The sequence below is a fragment of the Dreissena polymorpha genome, chromosome 5, assembly GCF_020536995.1.
Source record: "Dreissena polymorpha isolate Duluth1 chromosome 5, UMN_Dpol_1.0, whole genome shotgun sequence".
Classification (NCBI taxonomy): Eukaryota; Metazoa; Mollusca; class Bivalvia; order Myida; family Dreissenidae; genus Dreissena; species Dreissena polymorpha.
The window spans coordinates 3,429,889-3,444,276 of NC_068359.1; the positions used below are offsets into that span (position 1 = coordinate 3,429,889).

Below are 14,388 nucleotides of genomic sequence, written 5' to 3' on the forward strand. Positions count from 1 at the left end.
TTATTGAAAAATGGGTTGGAGTGTCTTATTGCAATTTGATTTTTTTTACAACAACCCGTTTTGCAATAAACCTGTATTGCCATAAAATCATCGCAAATTGATTTGCAATTATTTTATTGTAAAACGGTTTAGAGTGTCTTATTGCAATTTGATATTTTTATAACAACCCGTTTTGCAATAAACCGGATTTGCAATAATTTTATTGCAAAACGGGTTATAGTGTCTTATTGCAATTTGAAATTTTCATAGCAACCCGCTTTGCAATAAACCCGTTTTGCAATAAAATAATTACACATGTATAAATTTATTCAAATGGTTTGGAAACATTAAAAAGGAAATTTGAAATCTCGTATTGAAATAATAGTATTTCCAAAAATAGACAAAACTGTTAATTTCTACTAAAAATTAAAAAGCATTGAAGGCGATGCATTTCAAGATTTAGTACGATAAAACAACACATAATGTATATAGAAAGTGATATCAACCAATTTGGAGCTCAAGTTAAGATTGTGTGTAACAAACCGTTTCGCAAGAAAACCATCATATATATGCTCATTGTTTTAAATTGATTTGAAACGGTATAAAGGAAGTTTCAAATGTCGTTTCTAAAATGAATATGATAACACAAGGCTGAATGTATATATGAAGTGATGTTCAGCAATTTGGGAAGTAAGTGAAGAATACCCAGGAGTGCATATTTTTTATTGCAAAACGGGTTGGGGTGTCTTATTGAATTTAATTTTGTTTACAACAACCCGTTTTGATATAAACCCGTTTTGCAATAAAATCATCGAACTTTTATTTGCAATAATTTTATTGCACAACGGGTTTGAATGTCTTATTGCAATTTGATATTTTTTTTATAACAATCCGTTTTGCAATAAACCCGATTTGCAATAATTTTATATTTTATTGCAAAACGGGTTGGAGTGTCTTATTGCAATTTGCTATTTTTATAACAACTCGTTTCGCAATAAACCCGTTTTGCAATAAATTTATTGCAAAAACGGGTTGGGGTGTCTTATTGGAATTTGATTTTTTGGGATGGTTTGAAATTCGCTATGTTAATTAGAGGATCTAGTTATCGATGGCTTTGAGATGAAATGTTAAAAACAGAAACCTGTCAGGAAGAAGCAAGTAGGAGAAATAAATAAATTTCTGAATGTCTCAAAAAGGAATCAGCTAATCGTTAACATATATGATTTGGTGTTTTGTTCCACTGTTAACAAAATAAAAATAAAAACACATTAAAAAACAACAACAAAAAAAAACAACCTTTCAATGGTTTTCGACCTTGACGTGGTTTGCAGGCTTTAAACTAACAGGAAACCAAGACATCCTAAACGTGTGTATGAGTAACTCAACATTAAAGTAATTTATTATGCGCATCTAACAGTATATGCTATGTTTATAGGTGTCTATCGCAACCGTTGTTTATTTTTATTGTTTTCAATTCATTTACACTTATATTTGTTAATGCAGCATCAACATACTAAAACAATATCCCGGAAAGAGTAAAATAATGCATTTGAATATAAACCGTACTACGTTTTGACGCTAGAAATGATTCGATGTACGATGTGATTCTAAATCTAGTTTTAGTGCAGATTCGTACATACGAAACAAAGGCACACATTTGTTTTACGGATCACTTTAATTTCCTTCAACGATATCTATTCATACGACACACGGACACTAACTCCGATCCTAATAGAAAGACAGTTCGCTCGGCTTAGAGGACTGGGACAGTCATGTAAAATATCGAATATAATATATATTTTTTATAAACAACTGGTAGCAAGATGAGTTGCAGATAATAAGCCAGTTACCACATTTTAACTAAATATTTTGACCTGTTATTTTTTTTCAGCTCAATTAAACAGTGACACAATGCGCATAATATCACTTTAAACAAGAAGCAAATGTTTGGACAGTGTAAAAATAAATGTTAATTTTCTTTAAACATGTTTAATATGCATGTTTTGCCAATTGGTATCAATTGACGTGTGATGAGTTTATTTCAAAAAGTGTGTATTGCAAAAAGGGGTTATTGCAAAACGGGTTGTTAAAAAAAGTACATTGCACCAAGACACTGCAACCCGTTTTGCAATAAAATTTTTGCATTCCTGGGTTTTCTCCGCTGAAGTATGACATTGGTTGAGATCACTTTATATATACATTATGTGCATGTTTTATCACATTGACTCATGAACTTGGTCACATTCTGTATATTTAAATTTTTGGTCGAATCTTACACTTCTTTCTTATTATATACAAACTCCTTACAAACGACATTTGAAACTTTTTGTCAGCGTTTCCAATCAATTGGAATAAATTAGTAAATGTGTGATATGTTTATTGCGAAACGATTTTATTGGCAAACAGGTTGTTATAACCTGCAACCCGGTTTGCAATAAAATTATAGCATTTACAGGTTTTCTTTAGTAGTTCCCAAAGTGGTAATAATAAATTTATATAAACATTCTGTGTTGTTTTATCATATTTTTCTTGTAAACGACAGTTGAAACTTCCTTTACACCGTTTAAATTTATAATGTTTCAAATAAATGTGAATCCATTAGTATATATGTGATGGTTTTATTGCGAAGCGGTTGTTACACAACATTGACATTGAATAAGACACTTTTTACAAGTTAAGCAATACATTATTGCATTTCTGCGTAATAACAACTTAAGTACTAAATTGGTGAAATCACTTTTTAATACCTATTATGTGTTATTGAATCGCATTCAGTCTTGTAATTTCACCGCTTCCATGCCTTTAAATGTTTAGTCAAAGCTCACAGTTTTGTCTATTTTTTTTATATAATATTATTGAAATACGACACGTGAAACTATATTTTAATGTTTCCAATCCCTTTGAATTTATTTAAACGTGTGTAATGATTTTAGTGATAAACGGATTGTTGCAAAACGGGCGATTGGACAATTTTCAAATTGCATTAAGACTCACCAACCCGTTTTGCAATAAAATTATTGCAAAACGGGTGTATTGCAAACCGGGTTGTTATACAAATATCAAATTGCAATAAGACACCGCAACCCGTTTTGCAATAAATTTATTGCAAAACGGGTTTATTGCAAAACGGGTTGTTACAGAGCACCTATAACGAAAAAGGAAGTGTAACATTCAAAATAGTTTAACTTTTAATAGGTGATACGTCGTACCGGTATATTTGTATCTTGCAACAAAAAGATATGGGCCTATTGCGGTAAAGATAGTTGCTCAAGTGAGAATGTGGTGAGAATATTTTAGTTCACGTTGTTTTGCTTACTTTGTTTTCACAATAATGGATTTTCGTATGCATCTGGTCTAGTTTTGTTCAATTTACTTGAATTGCGAAAATTGACGTTACTTTTATTAATGGTGTGTGGATGTATATTTTGCATACTTGGCAGGCAAAATTATATGCGATAGAAGGGATTGCTTTATACTGTTCATACAAAACCGCCCAGTCCAACGGACACAACGTTTTTAAGGTAATTGTGTCCACTCGTGTGTTTGATGACACGGGCACAGCAAAATGGTTACACTGCATGATTACTAGATAAAGCGGTCAAGTGGTCATTTATTTGTTTATCTCTGAAGAACACACTTATCAATGCAAAACTGGTTAAAAGAATGGTAAACGTCTATCCAATACAGATATGAGCTCTGATAAGGACATTTAGATACACAGACACATCGCAAAGAAAGTTAACTGCGAAACCCAATGCATAAAATATTTACAACAGAGCTCGCCTGGCTTTAATGTATCGATTTGATTGGATTTTCGTGGGTAAACTGTAGTGTATCACAGGTAAGAACTAACTTCTTATCAAAAGAATGTCGGACATGAAGCGGGTCGCATTCAATGCTTAATCACGCTTTAAGTTTTACCTATAATTGGCAAACAGTTGGCGGTTTGTAATTCATGAAGAGATTAAGGTTTAGTGTAAAATAAAGAGTGGCTTATATTTGGGCAAATAAAGTGTGTAGTGGTAGATATGGTGGGACCACTTTAAAACATAGCAATATTGTAAACAGAGGAGATAAATAGTGCATGAGTTCTTTCAGTTTTATTTTGAAATAGATCTAGTTATATGTTGGATTTATATTACTGTTATATTTACTGGGGCTTTTTTTTACAGAATATTCGTTAAATAATAATATACAAATAACATAAAGACGTTATTAATAACAACCACGACGGCGGATTTTATGGAATTGTAGACCGTCTGTTTAAATAATATTCTTATTTTGATGGTTCCATTTTAATTTGATAAGATGATGTGATATTTGTGTTACATAATTCACTTTCAATATAACATTCTTATTGACTGCATACAAACGACAGACACATAAATAGTATAGAGCTACGTGCAAAGTTTAGTGCATGAAGACTTTTTAATTACATGAACTTGTTTCACGTGCATACATCATTATTTCGTGTTTGTTAGTCTTAGACATGTATGGATATAAAACGAGAACCGGAAAATGACGAAATGGAAACTTAAAGATAGATAGACTTCTGCGACTTACACCCAACCGATTGCCAACATGATGCTGGGAGTTTTCAGCGCGGAAGAGCTCAGTCCTGAACATGTAAGAAACGTCGAAAGGGCTTTTTCGTATGTTAACTAACATCTGCGTAATAATCATGTAATGCAGGGTCACGTATTTAAATAAGGAAATAAGCCATGGAATATCAAATATCGTAATAAACAGGTTCTTGTTCAACACTTAAACTACGAATATAATAAGAAACCATCTTACTAATGATCGAAGTTTATTGTATGCAGTTACTGAAGAGATTGCTGACTGACACAATGTTCATGCATAATTACAAAGGGTCTCACACAATATCTGGTCAGATTTTTTTAATGTTCATATTCAAATCTTATTGTAAAGACAGTAACCCCAACTTGGCCTACGTCCTCTTGACCGAAGCGGTGCCCCTACTGTAGTGATACACGTGCATAGCGTGCTAGACTCAGTCAATACACTCAACCAAACTTAGCTTTTGACATTTAAATTGTAGTTATTTCGACACATCACAATCTCTTGGAACACACGTGGACGCATTTTCAGTTATGAGTAATGTATGTAAACTATACTTAGTGAAACTTATCATTTGTATTAAATATTATACTATTATAGCCATACGAACAATACAATAAATACTTAATTGGATGCAATTGTAATGTTACTTCTTTAGTTCGGTACTTCGCTTTGTGAAGTAAACAACTACATGCCGAGGGATTTAAATGCGAGGTCGAGACCATAAATAACACCATCGGGAACTGTTATCGGCGGTGTCATTTATTTGCATGTTAAGTCAATAATGCAAAGGATCAAAGATCTATCATTTTGATTGGTGGATCTTTTATTAGAGAATGATAAAGCTTCGAATGATTGGATAGTGTTGTGTATTGAAATAGGCACGATTTCCAAATAATTCCTTAGTTATTTGAAGAATGTTAAAATCACAAAAAGTAATCCATACCGGTTTATCAAAAGTATTTTAAATAATGTGTTGTTTGTTTGGTTGGTTTTTGTTTCAGGCGAAGTTATATGAAACCTGTTTAAAGGGAAGCAGAGAGGATATAAGACGCTACTGTAACCAGGGTGGCATAGCATCACAGTTTATTAAGGTTAGTATCTATGTAGACATACGACATGCTAGTAATTATGCGCTGATCAAGACAAAAGATAAGGCTTACTTAGGTAGACGAAAGGGGATTGTTTTATATTATTAACTTTAACTTACAATTAGGCAAACTGATTTCTTTCCTGTCATTAACTTTTGCGGACATTTTCATAAATATATATCAATAAATATTAAATGTTGTATTGAACAATGAAACAGAATAAATTAGTTTGCTATTTCGAACAAAAAAATCAGCAATAAGACCTCCCAATCCCACAATTACGCGCCTCTAAATCGACCAAGCTTCTGAGATCAAGTCCATCATGATAAGTACGTTTTTCTTCTACTTCAGGATGGGATGAATCCGATGCACATCGTTGCGGTGGCCGGCAGGCCGGATGGTGAGGCGATCTTAGGAATAATGCTGGATAGTGGGTTCAACGTGAATGTGAAGACCAGGTTGGGAGAGGACACTGTGATGCACCTCGTTGTGGAACACATAGACGTCAAGGAGGCCTTCCCATTGGTGCTCAAAATTTTAGACTACAACCCGGATTTGACCATCAGAAACAGGGTGAATAGCAGTTCATAACTTTAATTATATTTCATATGACTGTGTCAATGTTTCTATGATAAAGATATGTGTTTGGGCCAACACAATACAACCTGCTGTTAGTTAATATTTGTGTCTAACTATAGAGCTTTTGAAGTGTCAGCCGTACCAATTATATAATTGTGATTGAGTCAAATATATCTGTTTATATTTCTAGTTTCAAGTAAATCCCTTTAGTAGATTTAGAGTTATGCTCTGGACAAAAATTTACCTTGAAATTCAATAAAGGGAGATAATTAAAAAACTTAGGTAGATATAGTTATGGTTCTTAGTCACTGCACTTTTCCTACTTGCCATCTGTTAATATTTCAAGTTTCAAGTAAATCACTTTAGTGGATTTAGAGTTATGCTCCGGACATAAATTTACTTTGAAATTAAATGAAGGGAGATAATTACTTCTTGCCATCTGTTTATATTTCAAGTTTCAAGTAAATCCCGTCTGTAGATTTAGAGTTATGCTCCGAATTTTTTTTACTTTGAAATTAAATAAAGGGAGATGATTCAAAAACTAAGGTAGATAGAGTTATGGTTGTTAGTCACTGCACTTCTCCTACTTGCCATCTGTTTTTATTTCAAGTTTCAAGTAAATCCCTTCAGTAGATTTAGAGTTATGCTCTTAACAAAGTTTCGGACGGAAGGAAGGACGCACAGATGCACAGACGGACGGGACCAATTAGTATATCCCGTCCGAAAAAAAAGTTGGCGGTGATAATAAAGTGCATATCTGAAAAAAATATTGTTGAATTTCATTTACTTATTTAATTTGTTGTATCCATCAATTACGTCATGTTGGGTGATTACATGATAACATGTATATTAAACGATATCAATGCCTTTGCTGTTTCATGGTTGCAGATATTGCTGCACTGTGGCATAAGCGGAGTATAAAAGCATTTTTATCAGACACACCTGATTCCATTATATCTAGGAGAAGGCCTGGATCAAATTGTACTGAAGTGCTTCCTGAGGAAAAACTGAAACTCAAATACTGCGCTGTAGTGTCTCAAATAATTGGACCCCAACGAATTTTGCAATAAAAACAGGGTTGAAGTGTTGGAATGCTCTAGAAATTACCCATAGTTTCAGTTTAGTTACAAACTCAAAACTTCACCTGTGACAAATGCCACAGCTTGTATCCACAATGATTGTTATCATTACTTTATTTTAAATACAGAAATTGCGGACTCCTTATGATATTGCCCTGGCCAAGGGTGAATTTGAGTTGGCAGAGGTTCTAGATGGGTCCATGACTCCACAGCAGGCGCGGGAATATTACACACAGAAAATTGCAGCAATATATGGGGTAAATACTTTGCACATAGCATTGGATTGTGTTTTGTTTTTTTTCAAAATACTTGTTATGCTATATCCTATTTATTGCGGTACAAAGACTATACATTTGAGCCGCGCTATCATAAAAGGGAGTTTTATGCATGTGCGGAAAGTGTTGTCCCAGATTAGCCTGTGCAGTCCGGGACGACACTTAAGGCACATGCATTAAACCCCTTTTTCACAGAGCACGGCCCATTTGTATATTTAGCTCACCTGAGCATGAAATGCACGCGGTAAGCTATTGTGGTCAGTCTATGTCTGGGGTCCAGCCTCTTGTGTTGCTTATTGTTAAGCTCTCTATGACTATAGAGACCAGATTTTATATCCAAACTTTATTAAACTGGGTAAGAATTTTATGTTGACAATATCAAGGCCCAGTTTAAATCTGGGTAACATGCGTTTTTATGACTCAACCTTTATGAAACTTAATCAGAATGTTTATATAGAAAGTAGCTAAGGCAAGTTCCATAAATATTTTTTCGGCGTAAGCTGTATTAAGCCAGCTTTTCACCTTAGCCTGACCTTTGTTAGCGTCCAATAGAATTCAAATAAAACTTCCCGCGGCCAGGTACAGATGAATACACTTCATTGACTGCATTGGCTGATTTGAGAATACGACCAGAACATTGGAAACATGTCCGCGTCTTTGCAACACTGTTTTACTGCGTGTTCAGCATGAAACAATTTTATATCTATTGAAAAGGCTTAATAGATAGAACAGTTTTACACTCAATCTCGACATCAATACAGTTTGTGCGTCCACCTTTTATTTTCAGAAGATTTTCAGCGCGAGAACGTTTGCACTTAAAGGCTATTTTCTCATATTTAGTACTAACTTCCATATTCCTGTCAACATGTTAACATGTTAAAGTGTAGAGAGCAGTGGAAGCGAAGACTCACTAATATTTACCTTTATCAACACGAACGACAACTCTGCTAGGAGAATGTTATCAATGAAAATCAACGAGCAATCTCCTACGCAGTGGCGAATGCCAAGGGAAGTAACTGAAAAATTGAGTTATCTCAATCGGACTGGCTCGGTCTTTTACATAGGTTCCCATTGTGAAGAATTTTTTTACTGGTTATCAAACCTTAGACGACGCTGTTCCAGCATCGTCAATAATGTAAAATAAGCCGCGAAAACTCCGCGTATCATCCCGTACTGCGTTTGCTGCAGCTAAGAACTGCACAGAAAAAGACATTCGCTATCTTTGATCTCATTCATTGAAGTCTTTACCTTTCATAAACTGCAACCACAATCAACGCCGTATATCTTTTTTAAAGATATTTCTTGTTTTTAATAATTGTGTCACCACTTTAGAAGCTACATTTATGACTCAACCTTTTTGAAACTTGATCATATTGATTTGAATGTTTATATTGATATGAGCCAAGGCTGATCAAGTGTGTCAAAACACTAGGTCACTAGGTCAAATCTCAGAAAACCCTTATAACCACTGTAAAATTTACATTTATGTCTTAATCTTTAAATCTTTTAAACATATTAAGAAGTTTCATCTACACATTATCAAGAGCATGTTTGAATTGTGCCAGTGGGGTAAAAAATAGGTCACAAAGTCATCTCTTGACAATTGGCATACCTTAAACTCAGATGAGCGTGCCAGGGCCATCAAATCCTTCTTGTTCTTAAATTTATTTTTGTCACACTAACTTTTTGAAAATCTTAAAGCAAACTTGTTATAATCACTTAAAAAGAGGTTGGTAAAAATGTGATATTAAGTGGGAAATATTTAATGTGTACGGGAAAATGTACTTTTTAGAACCTGAAACGAGAAATGTCCGCAAAAACCAAACGTATCATGCAGGTAATATATATATAGTACACATGTGTGGTTTTGTGGCAATTAAAAGCTAGCTGCATTAAAAATGATATTGTCTTACTTAAGGCAAGTTCATGGAAATTGGAAGAGGTTCTGCAAACCAGCTGCACAAAATAATTGGATATTGGTTGCAAAGTTTAGTTAATTTAAAATGCACTCTGTGTAGTCCCCTTATTTATATTTTTGGACAAAAGTGCAATATTAAATGCTAGAATGCTATGCTAATTTACTTGTTACAAGATTTTATAAAATAAAACAGTTAGTATATTAATGAGTAGTTGTATGCATAATATGCACAGGAAAAACATGTTTTTTCCATTCACCCACTCAGTATGCACACATGTAGACCTATTAGTTTATTTCAATAGACTTCCTAACGTTTAAAAAGGTTGCAATAAACATGGGAGTGTTATGAAGAAATTCTTTTTAGTAGCAAAATGATTCCATTAGATGTGCAGTTTTTACAATCCGTATAAATTTTCATAAAAATTGTGTTAAGACATTCCAAATGTATCTGTTTATGAATTAAAGTACCTAGTCATTTAAGCTCAGGCTTATGTTAACGGTTGCTATAAATTTGTGATGTGATGACTGCCAGCAATGATTAAGAAAATTTGACATGACCATTTCTGCGAAACAACAAATCCTGACTGTTAAATGCATAAATCAATACAGTGAATTTATTTGTTTAAAAAATTCATTGAAATGTTAGGATGCAGCTGATTAAACAAGATTAGAAACCGTCTATGTTGGACAGGCCAAGCTGGTGGATGCTGTGCTGAGAAGTAACGAACAAGACATTCAAGACTACATAAGGCTTGGTGCCGACCCAAATTATGTCAATGAGGTATGTATTCACAAACAAAACCAAAACTATGTCAATGAGGTATGTATTCACAAACAAAACCAACATTATGTCAATGAGGTATGTATTCACAAACAAAAACAAAACTATATCAATGAGGTATGTATTCACAAATAAAACCAAAATTAAGTCAATGATGTATGTTTTCACAAACAAAACAAACATTATGTCAATGAGGTATGTATTCACAAACAAAACCAACATTATGTCAATGAGGTATGTATTCACAAACAAAACCAAGACTACATAAGGCTTGGTGCTGACCCAAATTATGTCAATGAGGTATGTATTCACAAACAAAACCAACATTATGTCAATGAGGTACGTTTTCACAAACAAAACCAAAATAATGTCAATTATTTCAATGAGGTATGTTTTTACAAATAAAACCAACATTATGTCAATGAGGTATGTATTCACAAACAAAACCAACATCATGCCAATGAGGTACGTTTTCACAAACAAAACCAACATTATGTCAATGAGGTATGTATTTACAAACAAAACCAACATTATGTCAATGAGGTATGTATTCACAAACAAAAACAAAACTATATCAATGAGGTATGTATTCACAAATAAAACCAAAATTAAGTCAATGATGTATGTTTTTCACAAACAAAACAAACATTATGTCAATGAGGTATGTATTCACAAACAAAACCAACATTATGTCAATGAGGTATGTATTCACAAACAAAACCAAGACTACATAAGGCTTGGTGCTGACCCAAATTATGTCAATGAGGTATGTATTCACAAACAAAACCAACATTATGTCAATGAGGTACGTTTTCACAAACAAAACCAAAATAATGTCAATTATTTCAATGAGGTATGTTTTTACAAATAAAACCAACATTATGTCAATGAGGTATGTATTCACAAACAAAACCAACATCATGCCAATGAGGTACGTTTTCACAAACAAAACCAACATTATGTCAATGAGGTATGTATTTACAAACAAAACCAACATTATGTCAATGAGGTATGTATTCACAAACAAAAACAAAACTATATCAATGAGGTATGTATTCACAAATAAAACCAAAATTAAGTCAATGATGTATGTTTTTCACAAACAAAACAAACATTATGTCAATGAGGTATGTATTCACAAACAAAACCAACATTATGTCAATGAGGTATGTATTCACAAACAAAACCAAGACTACATAAGGCTTGGTGCTGACCCAAATTATGTCAATGAGGTATGTATTCACAAACAAAACCAACATTATGTCAATGAGGTACGTTTTCACAAACAAAACCAAAATAATGTCAATTATTTCAATGAGGTATGTTTTTACAAATAAAACCAACATTATGTCAATGAGGTATGTATTCACAAACAAAACCAACATCATGCCAATGAGGTACGTTTTCACAAACAAAACCAACATTATGTCAATGAGGTATGTATTTACAAACAAAACCAACATTATGTCAATGAGGTATGTATGCACAAACAAAACCAAGACTACATAAGGCTTGATGCTGACCCAAATTATGTAAATGAGGTATGTATTCACAAACAAAACCAACATTATGTCAATGAGGTACGTTTTCACAAACAAAACCAAAATAATGTCAATTATTTCATTGAGGTATGTTTTCACAAATAAAACCAACATTATGTCAATGAGGTATGTATTCACAAACAAAACCAACATCATGTCAATGAGGTACGTTTTCACAAACAAAACCAACATTTTGTCAATGAGGTATGTATTCACAAACAAAACCAAAACTATGTCAATGAGGTATGTATTCACAAACAAAACCAAAATTAAGTCAATGACATATGTATTCACAAACAAAACCAACATTATGTCAATTATGTATGTATTCACAAACAAAACCAACATTATGTCAATGAGGTATGTATTCACAAACAAAAGCCTAAACTGTGTAAATGAGGTATGTTATGGCAAAAGAAACCCAAAGTATGATAATGAGGTATATATTTACAAACAAAACCAACATTATGTCAATGAGTTATGCTTTCACAAACAAAAACCCAATCAATGTCAATAAGGTGTGCTTTCATAAACAAACCCCTTAGTATGTCAATGAGGTATACTTTCACAAACAAAATCAAACCAAGTCAATGAGAAATACTTTTACAAACAAAACCCATTCTTTGTCAATTATATACCGGTATGTTTTCACAATCAAAAGTTAAATACTGTTATTTTTTTACCCAAACACAAATAAACAAATTTAAAGTTTGTGAATGGTTCAATGTGGAAGTGGCAAGGCCTTGTTTTTAAGTGTGACAATAAAAAATGAATATCCAATTACATACAAATGTATGTACAATATATTGAAAAACCTACAACAATAAAATGAAACCACATGGAATTAAAATATATGTATATATAATATACATGATGTATTATGCATATAAGTGGTTGATTAAGTCTCCTCAGTTTCATTTTTGCTGAGAATTATTTCTGGACAAGTTTGCAGGTAATAGCAACTTGTGTTTGTCTTTTCATGATTTATGAAAAAACTACAGACTCTAATTTGTAATATGTAGGACAATAGTGTATGGTACGGAATAAAAAAAGTGTAAAAACTGGAACAGAACATACAACGTTTTAAAGAAAAAGAGGGGAAAGTAAAGCAATACTTTGAGTAATCTTGATATAACAGAAAATTCTTAAATAGTTGTCCAGTACTGAACAACATCCTAATTTCTTTCCATGCATTTGCAGCATAAAAATGGTGCAATACACTATGCCATAACACACTGTGCCCTGCCACCTAAGAAGACTCTGCAACTTTTGATTGATGGCAAAGCTGATGTCAATCTACAAGACGATGTAAGTGATGCAATGGATATTGGGAATGTTTGATAAATAATATAATACTTGTTCTAAAACTTTTTGTCATAAAACCCACTGTCAGGAGTACCCATGCATACAGAATAAACTGACAAAAAGGATATCAAATATTTGTTATAACACGAGCCACGCATAACGGCTGCCAACTCTTGGCTGCGTTCGCAGTTTTGAATAAATGAAAGCTTGTCAGAAGAATTTTTTTTAGAGGTCACAGTGACCTTGACCTTTGACCTAGTGACCCAAAAATGGGTGTGGCGTGTAGAACTCGTCAAAATGCAGCTACATATGAAGTTTCAAAGTTCTAGGTGGAAGCACTTTGATTTTAGAGCCAATGTTAAGGTTTTAGCACGACACGGATGACGGACGAGCTGGCTATGACAATACCTCGGGTTTTCTCCAAAAACAGCCGAGCTAAAAATTAGACACTTTATAATTGTAAAAATGGTAAAGAAAATTCTTTTGGAAATTCTTTTTTTGGAAGGATTATTACTTTTGTAATATCAGCTTATTATAAATCAGACCAATTTAAGCAAATTGTAGAATCTTCAACAACAATAGAATAGTGTCATTATAAATTTATAATCCTTATAACCTAAATACATTGTCCTCATTCAAGGAAGGGGATACAGCATTGAACCTTGTCATCAAGAGCAGCAAGCTACGGGACAGTGGTCAGATGTACACATGCTGTGAACTGTTACTGAACAATGGTGCTTTGTCAACATTCAAGGACTTGGTAAATGAAATCTCAGTAGTTTTGTACCACGTTTCATCATGCATGATGACATAAGTAATTATATAAAGAAACAAATGCAAAGAAGTATAAGTTTGCATGTAGTGTCAAAATATATAGCAGGCAGGTTACTTTTTTTTATCCAACAACTAAAATTATTCTACAAAGACATCTTAACTGTATGATACACTGTTTCATGTAAATCAAGTCTTAAAGGACACATGTATTATTTTCATTGTCTAAGGCTTAAAAAAATGATTGATCACATAAATAAAAAAAACACTAAGAATTACTGGAAAAGTATTAATAACATTTTAAAATAAGAACAATCAGTCTCATAAATTTCTTTTATTATTGCAGGATGGAAATGATGCACTAAGTTTAGCACAGAAAAGGAAATACGACGACATTGTCAAACTACTTAGTGGGCAGAGGCCAAAGCACATACAGGTATGCCTTCCTTCAGGTTGTCCGCGGAACAAAATTAATGAAAAATGCATAC

General features: G+C 33.1%; 1 protein-coding gene across 5 annotated transcripts in view; it reads left to right on the forward strand.

The window, feature by feature from the left end:
• Positions 1-3,668: 3,668 nt before the first annotated feature.
• LOC127832278 (poly [ADP-ribose] polymerase tankyrase-1-like) overlaps positions 3,669-14,388 on the forward strand; it is a 32,811-nt gene continuing 22,091 nt past the window's right edge. The window contains exons 1-9 of one of the 5 annotated variants that reach the window (XM_052357673.1): positions 3,669-3,820; positions 4,461-4,605; positions 5,565-5,654; positions 6,003-6,224; positions 7,438-7,566; positions 10,194-10,283; positions 13,025-13,132; positions 13,770-13,889; positions 14,247-14,336. In XM_052357673.1, the coding sequence (XP_052213633.1) occupies positions 4,561-4,605; positions 5,565-5,654; positions 6,003-6,224; positions 7,438-7,566; positions 10,194-10,283; positions 13,025-13,132; positions 13,770-13,889; positions 14,247-14,336 (894 nt within the window). In that variant the 5' untranslated portion in view covers positions 3,669-3,820; positions 4,461-4,560. Of the gene's footprint in view, positions 3,821-3,861; positions 4,606-5,037; positions 5,103-5,564; positions 5,655-6,002; positions 6,225-7,437; positions 7,567-10,193; positions 10,284-13,024; positions 13,133-13,769; positions 13,890-14,246; positions 14,337-14,388 lie in introns of those variants that run through there. The other 4 variants (XM_052357678.1, XM_052357676.1, XM_052357675.1 and 1 more) reach the window with 4 other exon arrangements.